The sequence below is a fragment of the Leguminivora glycinivorella genome, chromosome 23 (genome assembly GCF_023078275.1).
Source record: "Leguminivora glycinivorella isolate SPB_JAAS2020 chromosome 23, LegGlyc_1.1, whole genome shotgun sequence".
NCBI classification, from domain to species: domain Eukaryota; kingdom Metazoa; phylum Arthropoda; class Insecta; order Lepidoptera; family Tortricidae; genus Leguminivora; species Leguminivora glycinivorella.
This window is the reverse complement of record NC_062993.1, coordinates 12,062,333-12,088,754: the sequence shown is the minus strand read 5'-3', so window position 1 is coordinate 12,088,754 and position 26,422 is coordinate 12,062,333. Positions and strand designations below refer to the sequence as shown.

General features: G+C 40.5%; 1 protein-coding gene across 1 annotated transcript in view; it reads right to left on the bottom strand.

Annotated features, from left to right (window-relative positions):
- LOC125238365 (dedicator of cytokinesis protein 1) overlaps window positions 1-26,422 on the bottom strand; it is a 102,685-nt gene that overhangs the window by 51,347 nt on the left and 24,916 nt on the right. Inside the window, 15 exon segments of the mRNA XM_048145671.1 lie at window positions 999-1,182; window positions 2,711-2,874; window positions 5,081-5,229; window positions 6,036-6,228; window positions 6,628-6,804; window positions 10,009-10,107; window positions 12,278-12,487; window positions 12,829-12,952; window positions 16,122-16,265; window positions 17,431-17,522; window positions 18,959-19,129; window positions 19,132-19,167; window positions 20,091-20,214; window positions 21,505-21,650; window positions 24,560-24,662. Of these exon segments, the coding sequence (XP_048001628.1) occupies window positions 999-1,182; window positions 2,711-2,874; window positions 5,081-5,229; window positions 6,036-6,228; window positions 6,628-6,804; window positions 10,009-10,107; window positions 12,278-12,487; window positions 12,829-12,952; window positions 16,122-16,265; window positions 17,431-17,522; window positions 18,959-19,129; window positions 19,132-19,167; window positions 20,091-20,214; window positions 21,505-21,650; window positions 24,560-24,662 (2,116 nt within the window).

The following is a 26,422-nucleotide window of genomic DNA, read 5'->3' as shown; positions in this document are numbered from 1 at the left end:
AATAAATTTAAAAGTGGAAAATGTCTGCCTTGGGTTTGACTTGAACTCACGGCCTCTGGATCGATACTCCAGCGCTCTGCCAACTGAGCCACCAAGACTTCAACCAAGCCAGCGAAATTTTCCACTACTAAGGTCAATGGGACCCGTAGCGACATCTACCGTAAGTGTTAAACTTCTTAAACGGCAACCGGAGTTCCAAGTCATATTGGAAATTCACCAGTTACGATGCGCTAACCATGCAAAATTTTTAACTTCTGATTAGCAGAAACGTCTGCAAGACTGTCTGTCTGTGAGTTCAAGTCTCACCCAAGGCAGACATTTTCCACTTTTAAATTTATTCTAAGCCTAGTGCCAAAAGATTTACCATGATAGGGACCAAAACTGCGGTTTAACTTCCTAAGGCCCAATGTACATTACAATATACATATTGTTGTAATCTAATTTGAATCTTTCATGAACCAAATAAAGTAGAATTTCCATTGATACATTGATTTTCGAAACAAACGAAATTCGTACCAATTTACTTATTTATTTATTTATTTATTTATTTATTTCAAAAATAGTGATACAGCATGACAGTATTAAATACTAAATCATTGCAAAACTAAAAACAAGTACAAAACATTTTTTATACATGATAAACTGTTGAAAGATGTACATCCATCCTCTCGCAGAACCTCAATAATTCATCGCGCACAGCACTCCATCTGCCAGCAAATAAATCGCACTCAGGTGCTGATGCTAAGAGAGCATTCAGGAGGGGCAAAGGGCGAACAAGAGGGGATTTTCTGTGAGACACGGTTCGCGATACTGGGCCTACAAATAAACCACGATCACGAGGCCGGAAATTGACTCTGGTCGGCATAGGGACATAAAGGCGCAGTAATTGCGCAAGATACAAGATACTTATAGAACAAGGTTCAAATTCAAAATGGGAAAACTAACTACGGTGGGCCTTACGAGGTTAAATATGTAAAAAAATCATTTGTAAAAAGTACCTCAAATTGAAATCTAAAGTCTTCATGAGCCTGTGGGTCGCCAAGCGCGCTTCTAAGTTGTCGACTCCTGACGATGAAGCGAATCAGACATTCTAGACACTTCATGCATTGGAGCAGCCGCTTTAAGGCCAGCTCGCCTTGCTCCGCCGAGGTGATCACCCAGACTATTACTGAGATCAGTTTTCTGAAAAGAAAGGGTAAAATCGCATTAATTTTGAACTAAGACCTATGTAACTCCGTAAAGACAGATAAAGTCTAGGAAAAAAACGTACCTCAAAACCATACAGAAAAAGGTACGGTGACCTAGATGGCGATACACCTTTGGGGGACGCTCGGCTAGATGGCGCTAATATTAATATTTGACATTTTAACACATATCAAGCTAAGAATATGGGCCAAATTGTCAAAACTGAGGTTCAAAAGTTTTAAGCTTGTGTCGAGAGATGGCTGTCTATGCACTGTGATTACACATTTTACTTCGCCAGTAACTCTATAATACTCGATCCTCTTTGATTTTGAACAATTAAAACAATGGATATGGATAGTATTGCGTGTTAATAGTTTACTAACCTCCTTATTCATAAACGTTATCTAAAGTTAGATTGAGATTTATTTATTTCATGATAAAAAATTACACTATAAATTTGCTACATGTCAAAATTATGTTTATCTTCTCATCATGATCGTCAAAAAATACATAATAAATTCTAAATAAAAATTATAAACTATCAAGCCGATAAAGTTAGTTGGTCCCTTTCCGACGCATTGGTGTGATAGAAAGGGACAAACAAACTTTACCGGCTTGATAACTTTAGATGACGTTTATGAATAAGGGGGGTAACAGTAACACAATAATCAGTACAAAGTGTATGAAGTTCAAATAAACTTTCGGAATCTAAATGCGAGTGCGTTTAGTAAAACGTCCCATTTTGTCGCTTATCATAAAGACGAGATTTGCTTGTATCTTTATATGTATAAACTGACAAAGCGGCTTTATAGCAATCGACTAAGTGGGACTTGGGGAAACACACATAAATATTTTCAGAAAACACCCATGATGGGAACAAATATCTGAGCTCATCACACAAATAAATGAATTTACCGGGATTCGAACCCAGGACCGCAGCTTAGCAGGCAGGGTAGTGACCCGCTAGGTCAGACCGGTTGTCAAATGTTGTTAATAATAATAAATCCGTTTATTGCAGACAACATATGGTCCAAACAGTACAATTAAAATAAATAAATTACAGTTCAAAAATACATAATTTAACAGCAATTTCAAAAATTAAATGATGTCACGAATGTCGCATGAGTCACATTCGCGAATGCGAATGTGCGAATGCGAATATCGCTGAATTTCATAAAAAACTAAAATAAAAATCAAGCAATTACCAACAATCCGCTAGGTAAAAATGCTTACTATTGGTCAAAATGCCGAGTATGAACTTCACGCCGTACGAATTTGAGCTATCTGCGCATGCGCGAGTCGACAGTCGACAAGTAGCAATTGGAGCGGCCGGCGCGGGCGAGGACTTGCACATATTCGCATTCGCAAAACATTCGCATCATTTGAAGCGAATGCGAATGTCAATGCAAATGTTTAAAAGAATCTTTCGCATATGTGCGAATGCAAATATTCGCAACATCCCTAGTTTATACTCGAAATGTAGATAAAATTCGAATTACATAAGAATTCGTGTTAAGATACTCACTCGTACGCCAGAGCGTCGCAGAAACTGTCATCGACATATTGGTATAATACTGGTTGGAAGTGCTGGTATTTGTGGTCTGCCACTAAAGATACTACTCGCATTAGGCTTTCTAGAACTAACACACCGTAGCTATTCTCCGTGTAGCTTTCTTGCTCTTCGGGGACCTGAAATAATATAAACAATATGAGTACATGATGAAGTAGTGTAGAACTTACTATACATACATACAACATACATACAATCACGCCTGTTTCCCCTAAAGGGGTAAGCAGAGCACATGAAACTGCTTAAACTTACAGTGCCACTCTTGGCAAATAAGATTGAAAGAAAACGAAACTGTGACATTGCAGTGACAGGTTGCCAGCCTCTCGCCTACGCCACAATTTAACCCATATCAGGGGCGGCTCACTCCGCGATTCTATCGCCGCGCTACAAGTACATGCTGGCGGCCGCGAGTTCGCGGCCTAATCAGGGGTGGCGCGCGTTCTCGCGGAACGCACAATCGCACTTTCTATTGTTACTTTACGTTGCGAATTTTTTTTAAGGTTCATATGCGTTGTCCTCGTGTGGATTGGCTAATAATGTTTATTTAAATAAATATCTTGAATAAAATGAATACCATAGGACATTTTTACACAGATCTACTATTGATTAAGTCCCCCGGAAAGGTTCAATAAGGCTTGTGATGATGGAACTTAAAGAAAAATATATAAATACTATATATATACCTAGAAAGTACCTAAGACCTGAATATAATAGTACTTAACATTTTATTGAGTATTAATTTGTTTTAATCCATAGGCAACCCTATCGCCGAACCGCGCACATGCGGCTCACTTCTTTGTTAGAATTTTGTAGGCATTTAAAAAGGCGGCATGTCGCGAACATCAAAGTAGTGGGCCTTCTGTACTTGTACTATTATATATTCTGTGCCCATATCCTACTTACTATATCATACATAGATATATCATATATATATATATATATAGAACTTACTATATCCGCGAAATAACGTGTCTGTTAATATTTATGTTATTTTTTTATGCAATATGGCAAATAAGCCGACTGGTTGGAAGCAATTATCACCGCCCATGGACATAAGCAACATCAGAGCCAATGCTTGATGCGTATTCTTCCAATTTTCAAACTTTTGGTTCAATGTGCTTTGAAGCGCAGAATAAATTTATAAAAGAGGAGAAGATGTTTATGCAGGCCTAACGGCCCAGCCACGACATTGGTCTAAGCGCGGCAGCGGCGAGCGGTAGCCATACGTGCGAATGAAAAGTCCCATCGCTGTGTCTCGCTTCAATGTATGGCCGCCGCTCGCCGCTGTCGCGCTTAGACCAATGTCGTGGCTGAGCCGTAAGGTTAAGTACCTACACGCTAGCCGTTCATTCGAATGAACAAGTGGCCGAGAAGCGCCACGCGCCCGCCTGTGTAGTCGCGTGGCACGTACCTACTATTCTTCTGTGTTTTACGTAGTAATTTATTAGTATTACAACTAGGGAACAAATCAAATTATTTTATTGAATATTTTTCGATTTGTTCTTTTTTTTCAAGTAGTCACACTACTATATATAAATTGTAAATTTAAATAGATATCATACACGAAAAAACGACAGGACCCACTGGTGGCCGAGCAGGGAATCGAACCCGGGTCTTCAGCTTACGCGGCTAACGTCCTCACCACTAGACCACCCGCCCGCCGTGGTACCCGACGAAATTTCTCTAGTGTATGTTATCTCTGATAAGACTAGGCGCCTTTGACCAACTCTAAGGGCGAGCAATTAGTGCTTGCACCTCCTATACGAATCCTTTGCAGGATTACGATATAGCGAGAGAGATGGTGCTGCCATCTATACAACTAGGGAACAAATCAAATTATTTTATTGAATATTTTTCGATTTGTTCTTTTTTCAGTCACACTACTATATATAAATTATAAATCTAAGCTGAAGACCCGGGTTCGATTCCCGGCTCGGCCACCAGTGGGCTCTGTCGTTTTTTCTTTCGTGTATGATACTCATACTCATACTCATACTCATTTATTTATAATATTGTTATATATTACACGTCACAATTGGTCAATTGATTGATATCTATTTAAATTTATAATTTATTAGTATTAGTTAAATAAAACATAGGTATTTGTCGTTTTGCGAGCAAGCGAAGGATCTGTACGTTAGTAACTTATTAATAATCTGTGGTTTAGGTGATACTTGAATTTTGGCTAAGTAGGATATTCAATGGTGGCTCAGATGGCAGAGCGCTGGAATGTAATCACAGAGTGATCTAAAGCCATAGATTTTCCCACTTCTAAATTTACATTGTATGCCAGTTTGCGTTTCAAAGCGTTTAAGTACACTTTACCTGTGTCAATATACTGAAAAGAGCATCCAGGATATCTTGAAGAAACTTGACTAGTTCTTCGCTAGGTACGTGCATCAACCTGGTTAGCGCTTGCCGGAGCGTGCCTTCGGCGTGGTGTGTGCTCCACTTTAGAACGCCCAGGATCTCCTCTGCGAACAAAAATAATGGTCATTAGTAGCGGCGAAAAATACATGAAAGATACATGTAAATCCCTGTATTTTTCAATAAAATACAGTATATTTCCTTGCATGTCTTCGGTTGAATCTTTCGCAAGTTTAAGTTTTTTACTTGTAAAATACATTGAATATTTCGCATTATTATATTAAAAATTGAATAGTGATTCGAAACGTATTGGTTCTGATGCAAACTGTTGAGTTCTTATTCCGCACAGATTATAATTATCTCTATGTCAGTTAACTAAAGGGGCTAAAAGTATCGTTAATCTATCAATAATGTATGCTCAAATTAGATGCTTCTATTTTGCGTGTATTTGTCAGAAAAACGTCAGTTTTGTTTTTTACAAAAGTTTCATGTAATTTACAGGAAAGATATAGTTTCGAAAGAAACATCATAAATGTATCGCCATTTTCATCACAAGGCCCGAGTTGACGCTCATTCGGCTTACGGCTACAGTTAAATCAATATAGACTACTGTCGATTACTGTCTCGTTGGCTAAGACTAGATGCCTAGACTTGTTACTAAAGTCTCAAATATGTTACCTCGTTGTGTTAGTTTGGTGGAGCACAGCTTAAGAGTGCACGACCAGCGAGTCCCGGTGTATGAGCGACAGAGGCCCCCTCACTAGGCCTCTCTCGGACTGCGGGGGTAATTCGACCAAATGAAAAGGACTGACTCCTTGTCTACCTGTTACTAGTCTATTTCTCCTTGCTGCCGCGTAGAAGACTGTAGCATTCTGAGGGATATATTTTGTTTGTAGCAACCTGAATATGTTACCTCGTTGTGTTAGTTTGGTGGAGCACAGCTTCGAGTGCACGACCAGCGAGTCCCGGTGCACGAGCGCCAGCGGCCCGCGCACCAGGCCGCGCTCGGACTGCGCGGGCAGCTCGTCGCGGCGGGAGGGGAGGCCGAGGCAGGCGGCCGCCGCTTCGGATTCTATGTCTTCTGTGCTCGCTTTCTTGTTGTCGATCTGTGACAAAAAGTAAACAAGAATCAATACAATCACTAAAATAATCAGGGTTCCGGGTTTCGGTATCAATGCGTTCTCAATAAAAAATAACTACATTTTTCGCTCTCTATAAGGACGACCTGGTTAGTCGTATAGATTAAAGGTACGAGCAAATTTCGGCCTCAGGCTTTTTTTAACATTTTTCAGTGACTGTCATTCTTCAATATAACAACAAAGCGTCAGCTCACATCCGCGAGGATTAATTATACGCTAGTTGGCCTGCAGCTTATAGTATCGAACGAGAGGCAAGGCAATGATTCATATTTAACGTTTCAATGGCTGCTTCCGGAATCTACCAACAAAGTGTCAGCTGACGTCCCCGAGGATTCACTATACATATACGTCCATGTATAATCTAACCTTATAAACACACAGCGTGTGATGTTTGTCCGGTGTAGTGGTGCCCTCTCGCTGCATGAGCTTTAAGAAGGAGAGTGCGAAGTGCTTCTCCGCGCGATCTTTCGCTTCGTTCGAGCTTCGATGCCGGCAGAGGAACACTAGATGGGCCTCTTTGAATTCTTCTATGCCGAGACAGACCTGAAAAAAGGTAAGAGTTTTGAATGATTCACGGTCACAATGGTTTTCCGTGATCATGATGCATGCAACTGCGTCGAAATATCGGGAATCACAGTCCATATCTCGGTCAATATAAAGCCCCATTTAGATGGTACGAGTTTCTCGCCCGTCTTGGTCGAGAAACTCGTATGACATTATCGTATACGATAATCGCCTGGCGAGTATCGTACGAAAACGTTTACATTAGTGCGAGAAATAAAAACTCGCATACGAGTATCGTATGCGAGACTCGCCAGGCGATAATCGCCAGGCGAAATAGTTTAGACGGAGAGTAGAATTTTCGGGAGATATTTCCATAACATTCCTCGACTCGTCTAAACCGGTTCTCGTATGACATTTTTTCTCGAACGTGCGATTATCGCACGAATCGGAGCGAACCGATTTTCATACGAGTTTTGCCTGTCAACTTGCGTGCCTAGTTGCTAATTAATTAATTATATACAAATATATTATATGCTTTTTTATAATATTGGGTATAATTTACCTTGGATTTATTTGAATTTAAGATGAATAGTACCCAATAATATTAAAAACACTATAAATGATTTATGAAGGTCTCAATAATATACAATAGGGAAAATGATTTCGACCGTAGCGTTACCTAGCTAATAAAATCTTGGTTGCGATACTTGCGATTAGGTTTAGGATATTATTAAACATAGTAGGCATTTTGCCCCATAGATATATGGGGTAAAATGTTAGTAGGTAAACATTAACTGTATAATATTAATAAGCCGAATTTATTTTTGGTTTTAGCAGTTACTGAGAGGTAGCTATAAATATAAAAACACCATGTTTTACATGATTTCTACTGAATACATTTCGACTGAGTAGCGTATAAACTCGTATACGATTCTCGCATATGTGTTTTGTTTACACGGAGACATACAAATATCAAAGGCGAGGCGATTATCGCCCCCTCTCGTGCGATATCGTACGCATAGTTTACATGATACGATATTTTTTCTCGTACTTCGATAATCGTACGTTCAAGGCGAGAAACTCGTACCATCTAAATGGGGCTTAAGTCTACTGAAAAAAAAATGTTTATTTTAGTTTAGATAAATCTCAGACACAAAACAATAACTCTTGGCGAACAGTGTGTGAACATTGTGAAAATGAAATATTTTTTTTTTTTCAAGTAGGCATATTACAATGCGCATATGAACGTCAAATAAAGCTACGCCGGCTCTAACCCTACGCCTCAGCCTCGAGAAGATTTCAGTCCCCCCTCAGTTGGAGGGGGGTATCCACTATGGGACCGGCAAGAAACTCGGCGGGCCATTTCTTATCAAAACATTACATCTTATAATTAAGGGTACGTTCAGATGACAAGCGTTCAACGCGCGTTGAACGCGCGCTAAATATTTGTATAGTGTTCACATGACACGCGCTTGCCGGGCGTTGAACGCGCATTGCCGCGACCGTCATGGTTCAGTCAGTAGAGTTCTTACATTTGTCGAAGATAGACGTAGAAACAGTTTGAACGGTGATATTATATCGACGGTTGAAACGACGCGCCAGAAGACGGAGATATTGGGTCCACCCAATTTTGTCAACCAGGCTGACTGAACGCCATGTCATACTTGTCATATCCCGTATGACAGGACGTATCTCTATTTCGTCTATAAATAATTCCGTATCAAAAGCTTCGGTTTCCATTTCGGACGATTTCTGGACGACCCGATGAACCCTAAAATACGTCTATCCGCGTCGAAAGCGCGCGCTCAACTGAACGGAAACATAGAAAACCAATGATCTCAAAGCGCGCGTTGACGCGCGCTGACAACAGTCGAGCGCTAGCGCAGCGTTCAACGCGCGTTTTAATAAAACGCGCGTTAGCATGTGTACAGCCTGAATAAGTCGTTATGTAGTTGTAAACGCGCGTTATCAAAACGCGCGTTGAGCGCTTGTCATCTGAACATGCTCTAACACGCATTAAATAACAAGATACAATTTAACAGACTAGGTACTCTATGGAAATTAATTTCAATAAATTATGTGTCTGAAGTATGTGTACGTGTTAGGCCGTTTTCACATTATCCGATCCGATATCGGATGTAGGAAGGATGTCAAATGTAAGCTTTATGAGCTTCCAGGTCTTCATTTATGTATTTAATAGATCATTATTACTAAAAAACGATATAAAGCGCAACAATTGCTGATTTAATGCCGATGGCACTCTACTACAACTGTTTTTGTCCGAGGCACCATCGAACTGCCGATATCGGCAGGACGCTTCCGACCATTTTTGGCATGCCGGACCCCCCCGCCAGTTATCGGCCGATAATATTTGTTTGTGTGCGTATATAATGTAGGTATACGTTTGTAGTAGTGTGCGTGACTGAAAAATGGCGTCTATTAAACAGCTGTTAATGAACGAAATTCAAATTAGTTGACAATTTCCATTGAAAAAAAAAAGGTTGTAATGCATCGGTCCGAATTGGGGATACTAGTTTTTTCATCTTTTGTATAATGTAAAATTATTTATTTTGCCTGACACTCTAAGTATTTTTTATGTTCGTTATTTTAATTTTACAATATAATATTTGGAATATAGTGCTTATAATTATTAAATATAAAACATTTTTTTAATATTTTTTGATACAAAATCATACTTCATTGATTTGGAACAATGCGTTTTATCGGACCTACATCCGACACTATCGGAAGCGTTTATCGGATGTAGGATGTCGGTCCGACATCCGATATCAGATCGGATAATGTGAAAACCCGTGTGTGTTGCCCGTGTGGTGACGGGTTAAGAATTTCACCACCCCCTTTCTTCCCGTGGGTGTCGTAGAAGTCGACTGTGGGATACGGGTTAAATTGTGACGTAGGCGAGAGGCTGGCAACCTGTCACTGCAATGTCACAATTTTCGTTTTCTTTCAACCCCTTTTTGCCAAGAGTAGCACTGAAACTTGAGTAGTTTATGTGCTCTGCCTACCCCTTTATGGGATACAGGCGTGATTGTATGTATGTATGTATGTAATGTGAAAACGGCCTTACGATAATCAGTAAAAATTATGGCAAAAAATTGGTAACCAAACACAATAGCGATTATGGCGATATAGAATAGAATAGAATAGAAGAACTTTATTCAAAAACGCTTAATTCTGAGATTCGATATGAGTTTTGTTCTTGTTATAATAAAATAAAAATACCTTGAAAGTTTCCTGCCATCGTGGTCGATCTTCGTGGTAGTATACTAGTGACGTGTACTCGTTAACTTTCGAAACGCCGGCTCCTACTGATATCACACCCTGTCGAGGAACAAGAAATTAATGAACACATCTGACACAAGAGTAAAATGTGGGTTAGAAAAACACAAGCCTGCAGGGCAATCATGGTCGCGCGATAAATAATAAAACATCGGGCCGTCCCTGTCGCACTTACTAATAGTGCGATAGGGATAATTGCCTGCCTGGTATTTGATATTTTGCAAATTTATAACCAAACCACAAAATTAAAATTTTGAAAAAACCCCGACATAGTGGACCGATTTTCATAAAACATGGCTAAGAACACTCCCGACTAACTCAGCTTTCAAGCAAAAAAAACTAAATCTAAATCGGTTCATCCGTTCGGGAGCTACGATGCTACAGACAGACACACACCACACACAGACAGACAGACACGTCAAACCACAGACCAACCCCTATAGACATCCATTACAAGACGACTCGCGGTCGCCAGCCTTCGTAGTATTTGCACTGATATAAGCGCGGGCGCTCGCCGTGCCCGATCAGTAGCGACCAAGTAACAGACCCGAAAGCAGCGCGTGTTTTTCGCAGTAAAAAAATTGAAAAAGGGTATTTTGATGTCTTAAAGATATCCACCTGTAGTGTGAAATGGTGTGGAAAGGTAACAAGAAGCTCAAATTTAAAAACAGACGTCATTACATTCCACATAAAAGTCATATTTATAATTTATTCAGAGCCGGCATAGGTCAACTTACATTGGCCACTTACGCGTCAGTAGAGGGACAGTCCCTTTCATCTGGCGCGACTGCCCGCCGTCCTTGAAACGGCCAATCACAGCGCGCTTAACACATTCCCCGCCCGCTCCTCGCACCCCTGGCACTGGTGACTCGTATCGCGAACAAAATATACAAGAATGCTACTCTATAGGAGGTTCTCTGTGCGTCAAACTTATAACACCCCGTCATTTTTGCGTCGGGGGTTAAAAAAGATCAAGCAATATGTTTATTACGAATATCGTACACCAAAGCTTGTATTAGTTAGTAATTCTATATCAATGTTAGAAGTTGTAGTATACCTACCGAAATACCTAATGAACCTGAAGGTCTACCTAAATTGACAAAATTTGTAGAAACAAAACATGTTTCCCGACGTCCGTAAGACGTGAACTAATTACAGTTACAGCAACTTACCTTCTCGCAGAGCGAAGGCTGAGTTAAACTTTTACTTAAAACGGTAACTTACCGGTACAATCTGTCCATTCTTATCAACAATCCTCTCACACAGCTCTATATTCCTCTAAGAGTTTTCACGCCTCCCCTAGAGAAACTTCCACTACATAGAGTGACGACCTCTAGTTACGGGTATCTCCGGGACAGATGACCTCAAGAAAGACCATATTACAGCATCATCATTGCGAGTTCTTCCGAGCGATGGCTGATCTCCATGTAGGACCAAACTCAGAGCAGTCATGAGGTTAAACTTTAAAAAAACTATAACTTACCTGCACAATCTGTCCATTTTTATCCACAATTCTAGCACACACTAGCTAGCACACACTAGCTTTCTAATGGGGTGGCAACGCGCATGTGACACTGTTTGAGTTGCAGGCGTCCATAGGTTACGGTGACCGCTTTACATCAGGCGGGCCGTATACTTGTTTGCCACCGACGTAGTATAAAAAAAACACACCTCTATTTTTCTCTTAGAGTTCTTGACACCTCTCATAGAGACGCTTACCACTGCAGAGCGTGACGTAGAAATCGTTAGCAATGGCTGAGCTCCGTATAAGTCTGAAGTATTCCGATGCTCCGGCAATCATGAGATTTAACTATCACTTTAAAGCGACAACTTACTGGTAAAATCTGTCCATTCTTATCCACGATCCTCGCACACAGCTCTATATTCCTCTCCGCGTTCTTCACCTCCTCTAGAAATGCTTCCACTACATAGAGTAACGTAGAGGTCGTTACGCCTACAAGCAATGGCCGAGCTCCGTGTTATACCGAAGTCCCGGAGCGATCATGAGATTAAACTATTACTTTAAAGCGACAACTTACTGGTACAATCTGTCCATTTTTATCCACAATTCTAGCACACAGCTCTATATTTCTCTCAGAGTTCTTGACGCCTTCCATAGAGACGCTTACCACTGCAGAGCGTGACGTAGAAATCGTTAGCAATGGCTGAGCTCCGTAGAAGTCTGAAGTATCGGAGCAATCATGAGACTTACTGGTACAATCTGCCCATTCTTATCCACGATCCTCGCACACAGCTCTATGTTTCTCTCGGAGTTTTTCACGCCTCCCCTAGAGAAACTTCCACTGCACAGAGTGACGTAGAGGTCGTTACGAGTATCTCCGGGCCTGATGACCTCGGGAAAACCCATCTTGCGAGCGATGGCTGTGTTGCTGACGAGGATGTGAGGGTTCTCTTCACGGACCTGGATCAAAGAAAAAAAATAATAGGTGAGACGACTAAAAAAAACTAAATAGTCCGTTAGTTAGATTATCAAAGAATTTAAGGCACGTATTTTTTCTTTTTCTCGTAAACGAAAAATTACGACGGTACAGTGCGTTGAAGTTTCGCGTGACGTCACGCCTAGGTACAATTTTTACTTAGAAGTGACGTCACAAGCTCCACTCCGGAACTTTTATGCTCTATGTCTTTGTATTCTTTCGCGCGAAAAATATGTGTACAGTATTTTTTTTTGGGCCCCAAATTCTGCAAAATGCCTTTATTCGCGGATTAGCAAAGCAATTCTCTAGATTTTGTCGTTCATACCTGTTTTAAATCCCCGTCGACGAGTTGTATGGAAACCCAGAGCCCTTGCTGGTGCTTCGTTTCCTTCAACTCTCGGTTCGTTATCACTTTCTTTAGTAACGTGTCCATAGTTTCTTTCTCACACCTGAAACAGGCAATAATTTATTACTAGAATAGTGGAAAATATCTGTGATAATTTTTGTTTATTTTGTCACTCGTTTGCTTATTACAAAGACTAAGGGCCAGTTGCATCAACCACATTTGACAGACACATCATCGTCACGCAGCAGATGTCTATGGAACTTCCCATACTTACAATAAAAATTTAAAGAACGCTTTAACTGTGGCAGATAGTTTGATGCAACCGGCCCTAAAAGTGGGTTATGTTGTAACAGTCAAAGATAAATATTTTAAAGATAAAGTTTCCTGACCTGGATCGACATTTTTAACAATTAACGTATGAAACCAGGGTATTTAACCAAAAGTACAATAGTTGACACTCCGTGGGCGAACAATACGCAACCGTAACCTCTCTCTCTCTCGTAACCAGGGCCCGGTTACCAATAAAAGGGTATTTGATAGAGTTGTTCTTAAAAATAAAATGTCTAACCAAATGAATACAGTGAAATGGTAATCGGTAAATATACAAGCTAAATATGTTCACCCCATTCTATTAGGAAACCACATTGAAAAGGATTCAGCTTATTCATAAATGTAACCCAATGATAGGGTAAGACGTGATAGGGTTATAGCTTTTGCCCGCGGCTTCGCACTAGGGCTTCCAATACCGGGATCCCGGTATCTCGGGATCCCGGGATCCCGCCTTTTTTTGGGCCCATTTCAATACCGGTATTTAATTTAGCAATACCGGGATCCCGGTATTTTTAAAAACTAACAAATTATGCCAAATTAACGTAAATTACTCATCAAAAACGTAAAATTTCTGCATCATGATGGTCACTACACGCGTAAATCTTGCTTGTTGCTCTCTTTTCTCGATTTGACACATTCTCTGTTTGGTGTTTTTGCAAGATTTGTATGAAAATGATAGTTTTTTCGATGATTACCCAGATAAAGAATTAAAGTTACGCGTCAAAAGCATTCATTGAGGAGGGTCTGCCGCGAACAGTTTTTGACACATTTGTCGCACTTGTGACTTCGCACGTAAGTGTGACAGAAAAGCAACACGTCAAACGTAGTTGTAATAGGCCATAGATCCTCTGTAAACAAATCGCCTTGATGCATCTATATTGGTTAATGCAAACGAACTAACGTATACCGTAGCTACTCTATTTTCACTGTTGTACGTGTGCGTTAGTGTGTTGAACTCTAGCTGAAAACTTTGCCGTAACATTCCCGATAGTAACGAAATAGGGAACTCACTACTCAACTATCAAAATGAGGAAAATTACTTTTCTTATACGTAAATGAAGTGTTCCTATTCCGCGAAGTAATCTTTTTGATTTTGATTATCATGGATTTCCGCAAAGTAATGTGTGATTCCATAGATTATTTCTTAATGTGATTTTTAATAATCTATGTCGGACAATTTAGCTTTTTTTTTATAAATGGGCTTACTCTTGGCCACAGACTAGCCAAAACAGAGTCAAAGACGTGGCCTACGATGGAGTGAGCTCGCCCAGAAGATGCCTGTTCACTCTTGATTTGAAGGAAGGGTTATATGAGCTCGGAAATATAGCCGCCGGCAAGGAATTCCACTCCTTGGCAGTGCGCATAAGAAAAGAAGAAGCAAAGCGCTTCGTGCGGATTCTTGGCTAATTATTCAATGATTTGGTGGATTTATTTTATTAGTGCTTTAGCGCCTCTAGCGCCACGAAAAACAAAAATACCACTAAATTGTACCATAGATATTGATTACAATGTGTTTAAAAAAAATCATCTCATGTTCTAATTTCAAAAGTCAATGATGAAACTATAGAGTGTGTGTAATCGAGAAATGCTCTTAATGCTTGTTATTTAATAAAGTGATACTGATATTATAGTTAAATCTACAGTACAATTATACCATTAACACCGACTATAAAATGTAACACTGCATGAATGAGACACAGCTTCCTAGTATCATAGCCATATTAAAGAAGAGGCGACTGAGGTGGCTCGGGCATGTGTATCGAATGGAGCGGACTCGTTTGCCGCGTCAAATCCTGCTGGAAGAGGTTGCAGATGCAAAGAGACCGGTCGGACGGCCAATGCTGCGCTTTAAAGATTGCGTGAAGCGTGACATAGTCACATTTGATATTCCATGCAACCAGTGGCAACGACTGGCCGAGAACCGACCCACGTGGCGCCGTGTTATCCATGACGGTCAATCCAAGCACGCCAATGCCTGGTTTTTCTCCTTGAATGATAAACGCATGAGGCGTCACGAGCAGGCCTCTAACCCCCGCCCATCTGGGGGAGCATATACCTGCCGTGTGTGCGGACGAGGGATCCTCTCTTGAATTGGGCTATACGGCCACGAATGTAAGTGTCGCAAGGATGCTGCTTGAATCGTCTGTTATAGATGCAAAGGCCTGTTATTATTAAAATGTAAAAGGTTCTATTCCGCACGAGCTTAAAGAGAACGATTTGGCAAAAAACATGGTTTGCTATGGCCGCGTCTTCTTGCAAAATGTCCGATCTGGAGGCGATATCTAACTTACAGAATCACCTGAGTACAGATCTGGCGCTCTTTCCCGCTTGATTTTATACTGCGTCCTCAGTCCCACTCACAACAAAAATAAAGAGCACAGGGCATAGCCGTTTGAACTATGTAGGTATACTTAAAAACAATAAAAGTTGAGCCGACTTGGCCACATAAGTTTGAAAAACCGTTTTGGGTCAAAATCGAAACTTTTTAAGTTGGAAATGTAATCGATTTGACCCATTTGTAAGAATTGTAAGTCGGATTAGCAAGATTCTGCTGTAGTATAACACGCATGAAAATTAACAAACGAGATTTTGAATAAAATTTGTTATTTTAAGCAAATTACTTGGTTTTTATAATTTCCTGATTTCAATACCGGGATCCCGGGATCCCGGTATTGAAATCGCCAATACCGGAATGAATACCGGTATTGGAGAATGTCCGGTATTTGGAAGCCCTACTTCGCACGCGTTAGAAAGAGACAAAAAGTAGCCTGTATCACTCTCCATCCTTTCAACTATCTCCACTTAAAACATCACGTCAATTCATCGCTCCGTTTTGCCGTGAAAGACATACAAACAGACACACACACTTTCCCATTTATAATATTAGTATGGATATGTAGGAATAGAGATACAAAGGTGATTTGTAGGAGTAGTAAACTTACGCGTAAAAAGGCGCCTGTATATGTCTGTCAGGAGAATGCGAGTGGTCCGCCAGCAGTCTTGTCACATCGGCCACCGCGACGCCGAACGGGCGCCGCAACCCACCACTTGAATTCGGGGGAGGGGGCACACCCGCCATTGATCGTCTGAAAATAAATAAATATATTTTTTTTTATACTACGTCGGTGGCAAACAAGCATACGGTCCGTCTGATGGAAAGCGGTCACCGTCACCTATGGACGCCTGCAACTCATGGAGTGTCACGTGCGCGTTGCCAACCCATTAGAAACTTGTACACTACCCTTTTACTGTGTTTAAGCACACAGCAAAAGGGTGTGTACAAATTCTAAGGAGGGTTTGGGTTTCCGATGACTCAAAGGACAATAGACGGAACAAATTAGTTCCATAGATCCATCCGTCACCAGCACACCGCACCCTTGTTGAGCTCTGGCAGCCTTACTCACCGGTAGGAAGACTATGAGTAGGGTCTAGTGCTTTTTGCCTGTGGTCTTCTGGAGGTACTTCCCCAGTTGGGCTCTGCTCTAGATTCGAGCGAGATGATATCCGCTGTGATGTGCCCTACCACACAAAGCGGAATATCATTCGCTATGTCCTACCTCCTACAAAAATACATTACTTTTACTACTATAAATACAATACATTACTTTAGTTTAGACCTACCTACCTTTAAGTCTAATGAAATGAAAATAACCGTGAATCATTCTCAAAACTCTTAATACATTACATATGGTCGCCAGCGCTGGTGGCGAGCGAATTCCAATTAGGAGGTCGCGGGTTCGAACCCCCGCTCGTGACCGATGACTTTTTCGGAACTTATGTGCGAAATGTCATTTGATATTTGCGAGTCGCTTTTCGGTGAAGGAAAACATCGTGAGGAAACCAGATTAATCACATTAAGGACTAGTTACCCTTCGGGTTGGAAAGTCAGATGGCAGTCGCTGTCGTAAAACTAGTGTCTATACTAAATCTTGGGATTAGTTGCCAAAGTGGATTCCAGGCTCCCATTAGCTGTGGCGAAAGCCAAGATAACGGAAGGAGGATTCAATTCTTTTACATGCGGGATTACATTTAAATTACACTTTAAAAGGGCATTTTTTTTTGGTGGCAGAATTTTTTTTTCTTTAAGAAGCAGGTATTTAGGGTTCTCAAAGGTCGGAAACGCATAAGTGACTCCCCTGATGTTGCTTATGTCCATGGGCGGCGATGACTGCTTCCCATCAGGCGGCTCGTCTGCTCGTTTGCTGCCTATTTCGTAAAAAAAGAACTATCAAAGATTTTAGATTTGTTTACCTGTAGTCCACGTTTTCGGGAGCCATGGAGCCTATCCTTACCACGTGGCAGACTAAGAATGTTTTCTCTCGCTTAATTTCACTGCCAAGGTCCTGGAAAGAAGTAGTTATTTTTAAAAATTAATAAATGTTTCACATTGTTTAATTCCTGACATGCATGGATAACCTAACCACAAAATTAAAATTTTGAGAAAACCCTGACATAGTGGACTGATTTTCATGAAACATGGCTAAGAACACTCCCGACTAACTCAGTTTTCAGACAAAAAAAAATTAAATCTAAATCGGTTCATCCGTTCGGGAGCTACGATGCCACAGACAGAGACACACACAGACAGACAGACAGACACGTCCAAAATTATAACACCCCGTTTGCGTCGGGGGTTAAAAAAAGAGAAGAAATTACCTATAAAGAGTGGCAATATTCGGTATTGCCACTTTTAAAGTAGTAAAGTCGAAGAAACTGATTTGAAGAAGGTGACACTATAATGTTGCCACTTTCTTGCCAGACTGTGTGAATACGCAAAAAGTCACATAAGACATCATAAGAAAGATGTATCTCTTGTAAAATTATTGATTTTTAATTTTATATTTTCATCATATTCTTCAATAGAGCTATTTTCGGTAGTGAACTATGATAAAGGTTACTCACAGTGAACACAACTTGTCCAGTAGACATATTGGGGCTAGGCCACCTCATCATTAGATGCTCAGTCAGTTTGTTCCCGCTAGAGTCGTGTAATGATAGCAGTAGTTCTGAGTCAGACATCAGACATTCGACACTGTTACTTTGACTACTATAGGAGAGAACTATGATAAAGGTTACTCACAGTGAACACAACTTATCCAGTAGACATATTGGGGCTAGGCCACCTCATGAGATGCTCAGTCAGTTTGTTCCCGCTAGAGTCGTGTAATGATAGCAGTAGTTCTGAGTCAGACATCAGACATTCGACACTGTTACTTTGACTACTATAGGAGAGAACTATGATAAAGGTTACTCACAGTGAACACAACTTGTCCAGTAGACATATTGGGGCTAGGCCACCTCATCATGAGATGCTCAGTCAGTTTGTTCCCGCTAAAGTCGTGTAATGATAGCAGTAGTTCTGAGTCAGACATCAGACATTCGACACTGTTACTTTGACTACTATAGGAGAGAACTATGATAAAGGTTACTCACAGTGAACAGAACTTGTCCAGTAGACATATTGGGGCTAGGCCACCTCATGAGATGCTCGGTCAGTTTGTTCCCACGAGAGTCGTGTAATGATAGCAGTAGTTCTGAGTCCGACATCCGACATTCGACAATGTTACATTGACTACTATAGAAGAGAACTATGATAAAGGTTACTCACAGTGAACACAAATTGTCCAGTAGACATATTGGGGCTAGGCCACCCCATCATGAGATGCTCAGTCAGTCTGTTGCCGCTAGAGTCGTGTAATGATAGCAGTAGTTCTGAGTCCGACATTCGACACTGTTACTTTGACTACTACAGGAGAGAACTATGATTAAGGTTACTCACAGTGAACACAACTTGTCCAGTAGACATATTGGGGCTAGGCCACCTCATCATGAGATGCTCAGTCAGTTTGTTGCCGCTAGAGTCGTGTAATGATAGCAATAGTTCTGCGGAGTCGGACATGCGACAGACGAAGTTGTGGACTTTGACGGCCACGGTGTAGGAACGCGCGGAGGGGTGGGTGGTGGGGGAGGCGTGGCTGGTGTCGTTTCCTGAAAGGGGAAATATTTTAAATTAAAATATATATATACAACGTGTTTCCGGTATCACTCAAAACCTCAGACACCCCAACTGATTTTTATTTTTTTTAACTCATCTAGAGTATTCATCTTTTAATCTGGTGGTTACTTTTTTTTAAATTTAATTTTTAATTTTCTGTACAGCTCTACTTGACTTTTAGCTCTACACTCAATAAAATAATTGCTAACTATCATCATAAACCATAAAACTATTTATTTGTGTACGTTACTGCAACGACATAAGGTTTACCAATAGACAGCTAAGATGTCACTGTAAAACACTTTAAAGCTTTGTCACAGTAAACTTCTAATTGGACAGGTAATCGCAGTAAGCAAATTTAAACCCAATATTCAAAATGACAAGGTTGTAATTAGGTACGAGTTCAATTTGTTATGACTTATGATAAACATTAAGATTAAACTGACAAACAACGACAAACTCGTAGCGGAAAAAAATAATCGTCCAAGTAACCAGCCAGTATGAATACCCCTAAATACTGAAAAAGGTATACAACCTCTAGCAATGCGATATACACAATGTTGTATTACGAGTACAATAGAATAGGCACGTAAAAAATAACTAATAATACTAATTTAAATAAAAATATTACCCCCATCAAGATATAGCTCAATCGATTCTACTCTCGATTCTGAACAAACTGTTTTCAGGTTTTTAGTGTTAAGTGAAACACGGTGTATATATTATAGGACATTCTTACATAGATTAACCGATCGGTAAGCTCAAGGCTAGTGCTGTGGGTAACAGACTACGCTTTCGTAACAGGCGCACATTTCAAATAATCCAGTCTTATCAATATTCAAAACATTAGTTTACATGATATGTTACAAGTCTTAGGGGTCTATCCAACGTTTTAGTTAAAACTTATATGACTTACCATATTTTTGTCTATCTTAGCGTTGGTTTCGTCGTGCAAAGAGTTCAGTTTGTACGTGGACATGTGTAGGGGGTTGACTAGTTGTCCGTTCGCGTTTCTGACTGCCAGCTCCATATCCAACGCTCTGCGGACAAAATATGTTAGAATAAGTTCTTTGGTTAGGTTAGGTTTAGATTTAAAGACATTTATTCTCATAAAGATAATACATGACATGAACATATTTAAAATACATATTTACATCTAATTTCATCGTCACAACAACATAACAAGTACTTATTAGGTTAATCACCTCGACTAAACGTTCAACTAGTTTAGTATTTTTATAATATAGGTATGTCTTCAATTACGTGTTTGTGAAGATGCTTTTTAAACGAGTCGAGATGCTCAATATTTGAGGGTAGATTGTTATACATGCGCGCACCTTCAAAAGTAATCACAGTTTACAGCAGGTTTGGGCATTAAGTATATAAAATTATTTGTTTTATGGTCAGGCGAGGCAACAGTAACTGCGGGGAAGTATATAATAACTAATCGAAATATCTTCCACATTTTACGTTATTTACTGTAGTGCCATATATGTCCAGATAGCGTATAAGCTCTTTCATAATTTCACCGTAGATGGTGTTGACAAATGAAGTGATATTTGATCTACATGACCGTGTAGTTTTCGACAAAATTGTCAGTGATCCTCTCAAATATTCCATAATAAATATAATCCCCGGAGATTTTGTCGATCAAAGTTGTAGGCCGAGCTAAATGAGGTCTGAATCAGCGCGAAGCGTGGGTTAAAATGCTGTCCAGCTGTTCTTCTCCAAAATTCGCCATTTTTTAGGGTTCCGTAGTCAACTAGGAACCCATATAGTTTCGCCATGTCTGTCTGTCCGTCCGTCCGTCCGTCCGCGGATAATCTCAGTAACCGTTAGCACTAGAAAGCTGAAATTTGGTACCAATATGTATATCAATCACGCCAACAAAGTGCAAAAATAAAAAATGGAAAAAAATGTTTTATTAGGGTACCCCCCCTACATGTAAAGTGGGGGCTGATATTTTTTTTCATTCCAACCTCAACGTGTGATATATTGTTGGATAGGTATTTAAAAATGAAAAAGGGTTTACTAAGATCGTTTTTTGATAATATTTATATTTTCGGAAATAATCGCTCCTAAAGGAAAAAAAGTGCGTCCCCCCCCCCCTCTCACTTTTGAACCATAGGTTTAAAAAATATGAAAAAAATCACAAAAGTAGAACTTTATAAAGACTTTCTAGGAAAATTGTTTTGAAGTTGATAGGTTCAGTAGTTTTTGAGAAAAACACGGAAAACTACGGAACCCTACACTGAGCGTGGCCCGACACGCTCTTGGCCGGTTTTTTTACATATTTTGTTAACAAATTTGTTGAAAAACTATGAAGTTACCTGTTCCCTTTATCTATAGTGAAGATGGCAGTCCTGGCGACTCTCCGCAATTGGTCCAGAGGAAGAGCGCCTGATGCCGCTTGAGCTCGTAACTCCAGCAGCGCACGCATGCTTACTTCCATGAACTTGAAGCGTTCATCGCACGTCTGTAATTAAAAATATTAAAATGAATGAATTATATAAACTAAAATAGTTTGGTAGGGGGTAGGGCATAGCGAATGATATTCCGCTTTGTGTGGTAGGGCACAGCATAGCGGATATCATCTCGCTCGAATCTAGAGCAGAGCCCAACTGGGGTAGTACCTCCGCCTTACAGAAGACCGCAGCCAAATAGCACTAGACCCTACTCATAGTGTTGTGTTCCTGCCGGTGAGTAAGGCTGCCAGAGCTCAACGGGGGTGCGGTGTGCTGATGACGGGAGGACTTACGGAACTGACTTATTCCGTCTATTGTCCTTTGAGTCGTCGGCAACCCGAACTCTCCTTGGAACTTGTGCACTCCTTTTTACTGTGTATTTAACACAGCAAAGGGGAATGCACAAGTTTCTAATGGGGTGGCAACGCGCATGTGACACTCTTTGAGTTGCAGGCGTCCATAGGTTTCCACCAGGCGGGTGTTTGCCACCGACGTAGTATAAAAAAAAATAGACATACAATCGATAACAAGCGGCCAAGGGCGAGCAGGGAATCTAAGCTGGGGCTTCAATCTTTACCACTAGACCGCCAGACCGCCTAGTTTTCTATTGGTTAAGACAGCAGCATTAGATGAAGCTGGGTTTGATTCCCGATTAGGCCACCAGACGACTTGTTGAGTATTATTCACGATGACGTGTGCTATTAAAGTTCAAATGTCACGAATATAAGTAAGTAAATAAACTCTTTATTGTACCACCAGAAAAAAATATACAAGACATCCATACTAATATTATAAATGAGAAAGTGTGTGTCTGTTTGTTTGTCCGTCTTTCACGGCAAAATGGAGCGACCAATTGACGTGATTTTTTAAGTGGAGATACTTGAAGGGATGGAAAGTGACATAGGCTACTTTTTGTCTCTTTCTAACGCGAGCGAAGCCGCGGGAAAAAGCTAGTTAAATGTAAAAAAAAGAAGAAAGAGGAAGTACAAAGGCGATAGGGATCTCATCCAGTTAACCTAATGAAGATAATGGCGATGGTTGGAATGGTTTAATTTCGCGAATGAGGAGATCTTTGTCAGCCAATAGTAGCAGTGTCATCGAAGGAAATGATTCGAGTATAATTTTTAAGAAAAAAAAAACCGTCGCCTTTCGGGTTCTGGTGAAAGCTGCTTGCGAATGTTGGATTATGTAGAAATGTGTAAGTATTTTTTAAAACTGCTTTTAATGCTTTAATTATTAGATGGAAACACAAATAAATATACGTATAACGTTAAGGTTTGAGGAGTTTCCTCAATTCCTCATGAATCCGATTATATTATAAGAAATCGAAGCTTGACAAACTTTGACTTCAAAACATATGCTTAACAAACATAACTAAATAAATGTCACTGTTCTGAACTTAAATGCATGCTTTTCTTACAAAAATACCAAAGTCACTATGAGTGTGCCGTTCAGGTTTGAGGAGTTTGGTTCTGGCCATCATCAGCAGTTCCACTGCACCAAATGTCACTGTTCTGGACGAAAGTGCATGCTGTTCTTATAAAAATACCAAAGTCACTATAAGTATGCCGTTCAGATTTGAGGAGTTCGGTTCTGACCATCATCAGAAATTCCACTGCACCAAATGTCACTGTTCTGGATGAAAGTGCATGCTGTTCTTATAAAAATGGCAAAGTCACTATAAGCGTGCCGTTCAGATTTGAGGAGTTTGGTTCTGGCCATCATCAGCAGTTCCACTGCACCAAATGTCACTGTTCTGAACGAAAGTGCATGATGTTCTTATAAAAATACCAAAGTCACTATAAGCGTGCCGTTCAGATTTGAGGAGTTCGGTTCTGACCATCATCAGAAATTCCACTGCACCAAATGTCACTGTTCTGGACGAAAGTGCATGCTGTTCTTATAAAAATGGCAAAGTCACTATAAGCGTGCCGTTCAGATTTGAGGAGTTTGGTTCTGGCCATCATCAGCAGTTCCACTGCACCAAATGTCACTGTTCTGGACGAAAGTGCATGCTGTTCTTATAAAAATACCAAAGTCACTATAAGCGTGCCGTTCAGATTTGAGGAGTTCGGTTCTGACCATCATCAGAAATTCCACTGCACCAAATGTCACTGTTCTGTACGAAAGTGCATGCTGTTCGTATAAAAATACCCAAGTCACTATAAGCGTGCCGTTCAGATTTGAAGAGTTCCGTTCTGGCCATCATCAGCAGTTCCACTGCACCAAATGTCACTGTTCCGTACCTAAATGCATGCTGTTCCTTTATTAACACAAAAATCACCATATGTATGCCTTTCAGATTTGAGGAGTTCCCTCGATTTCTCCAGGATCCCATCATCAGAACTGGGTTCTGAGAAAAATGGGACCAATCTGTATGTATATACATTCAATCAAAAAAAAAATTTTCAAAATCGGTCCAGGAACGACGGAGATATCGAGGAACAAACATAAAAAATAAAAAAAATAAAAAACATACAGACGACTTGATAACCGTCCTTCTTGAGATATGAGGCGACGGTTAAAAATTACTTTTTAACCCCCGACGCAAAAACGACGGGGTGTTATAAGTTCGACGTATCTGCCTGCCTGTCTGTCTGTCTGTCTGCCTGCCTGCCTGCCTGCCTGCCTGCCTGCCTGCCTGCCTGCCTGCCTGCCTGCCTGTCTGTCTGTCTGTCTGTCTGTCTGTGTGTGCGCGTGCACGTGCGTGTGTGTGTGTGTCTGTATGTGGCATCGTAGCCGTAGCCGTAGGTGAACCGATTTAGATTTAGTTTTTTTTGTTTGATAGCTGAGTTTGTGATTAGGTTATATTTATTGCAGTGGCCCATTTCTCAAAGCTAAAAATCTCTGCCTCACATGTGTCGCTACTATCCTTGTATTAACTTGTAGTTTTGAGAATCGGTCTACGGGTCTTACTTACCGTGTATAGTTTCTTCCAATGTTGTAGCCAGTCTCTCAATGTGAGGGCTATATCGTGAACCACGCCTGAACCTCCAGCAGAGGCAACCACTGTTTCGCCGACTCTGTAACAAAAATATACATAAATAAACAAATATTATAGGACATTACACAGATTGACGAAGGCAGTCAATGCAACTTGACTACAATTACTTTGACCACACCTCGGACACTGGCGATCAAATATATGAAAGAAACGCGTTCCTACTCACACAGTCTAAACTCGTGTAGACGAAGGCGAACGCGTACTACGCTTGTGTGTGTGAGATAAAACAGATCGACTGGTCGCGTTCTTGATAGGCGGTAACTGTAAGGTAACAAGATAAAGAGTGGCCATACTGTACGATAGTAAGGTACAGCGGGGCAATTTCGACTGGGGGACAAATGCAACTGATCCATTTTTTCCATGTTTCACAATGCTTGCATTATTAATTAGAGTGTACCTGTACACTGGTTATATACTTGTATGGCAAGGGTGTTCATTGGATACATGTGGAACTCAACTTAATAGTGTAACAATGGAAAAAATTGATCAGTTACAATTGTCCCGAGTCGGGATTTGCCTCCCTGTACCTTACTCTATTATACTGTGCTTTTACAAAAATTATCTAGGTAGGTATTTCTATTCTCTTTGATTCAAACTAAAGCGTAAACAACCTAATCAAGAACATAGTCCCAACTAATAACCTATTATAAATAGTCGCCCCACTGCCCTCTATCGACAATTGAAAGTGACAAATTTTAGGTCACAACTTAACCCCTCCGGGTTAATAGTTTAATTGATTTCGATAACATGAACTATCTTGTTACAGACATTGTACTGTTCCTCTGTGTGATAAGGTATGAAATCAAACTGGTATTTCTAATACAGAATTGAGAGATAATGTCAGTTATTTGAAACAGTGATTCATTTTGCAAATATTTCTGTATATTTCCAGCAAGTTCCGAACAAATTGAATTTCTTTAATAATTTCTTCTGTCGGACCTAAATGCGTGTGAGTTTGTATATTGTATATAATTGCCTGTACCCACAATCACAAGACAAGCCATCTTGAGCTTACCGTTGACACACCTCGGACTTGATACTTGAAAACTTGTATCTTCGTCTGTCAATGAAAAGAAAATTGTAGTAAGTATGTATGGAATGCATATAGACTTACTGCGTTTTAAATTTGAGGAGAAGTATGAGATACGTGATTTTTTAAAAGTAGTGACGATATGAAAGAGGCGCGTTCTTACGCACACAGTCTAAGCTCGTGAGGTTTTTGACAGACGGTAACAGTGAGGCAATCAAGAGCAGTGGCCCGTTTCTCGAAAGGTACAAGCCTTGTATTACAAGTGTGTTGCCATGACAACCCATACGATTTGACAGTTCGCGCACTTGTAATACAAGGGTTGTACCTTTCGAGAAACGGGCCCCAGGTGGGCGGCACTTTCAGCGGGGAGCGGGAGTGGCCATATTTTACGATAGTACGTACTCTTTATTATATTGCGTCGTGGGGTATAATATTTATATGTGACGTTATCTGGGTAAAGGGACCTTATTGTCGATGGCCCGTGTGATGACGGGTTAAAAATTTCACCACCCCCTTTCTTCCCGTGGGTGTCGTAGAAGTCGACTGTGGGATATGGGTTAAATTGTGGCGTAGGCGAGGGGCTGGCAACCTGTCACTGCAATGTCACAATTTCGTTTTATTTCAACCCCTTTTTGCCAAGAGTGGCACTGAAACTTGAGTTGTTCATGTGCTCTGCCTACCCCTTAATGGGATACAGGCGTGATTGTATGTATGTATGTATTATGTATGTATTGTCGATGGCGATTCCG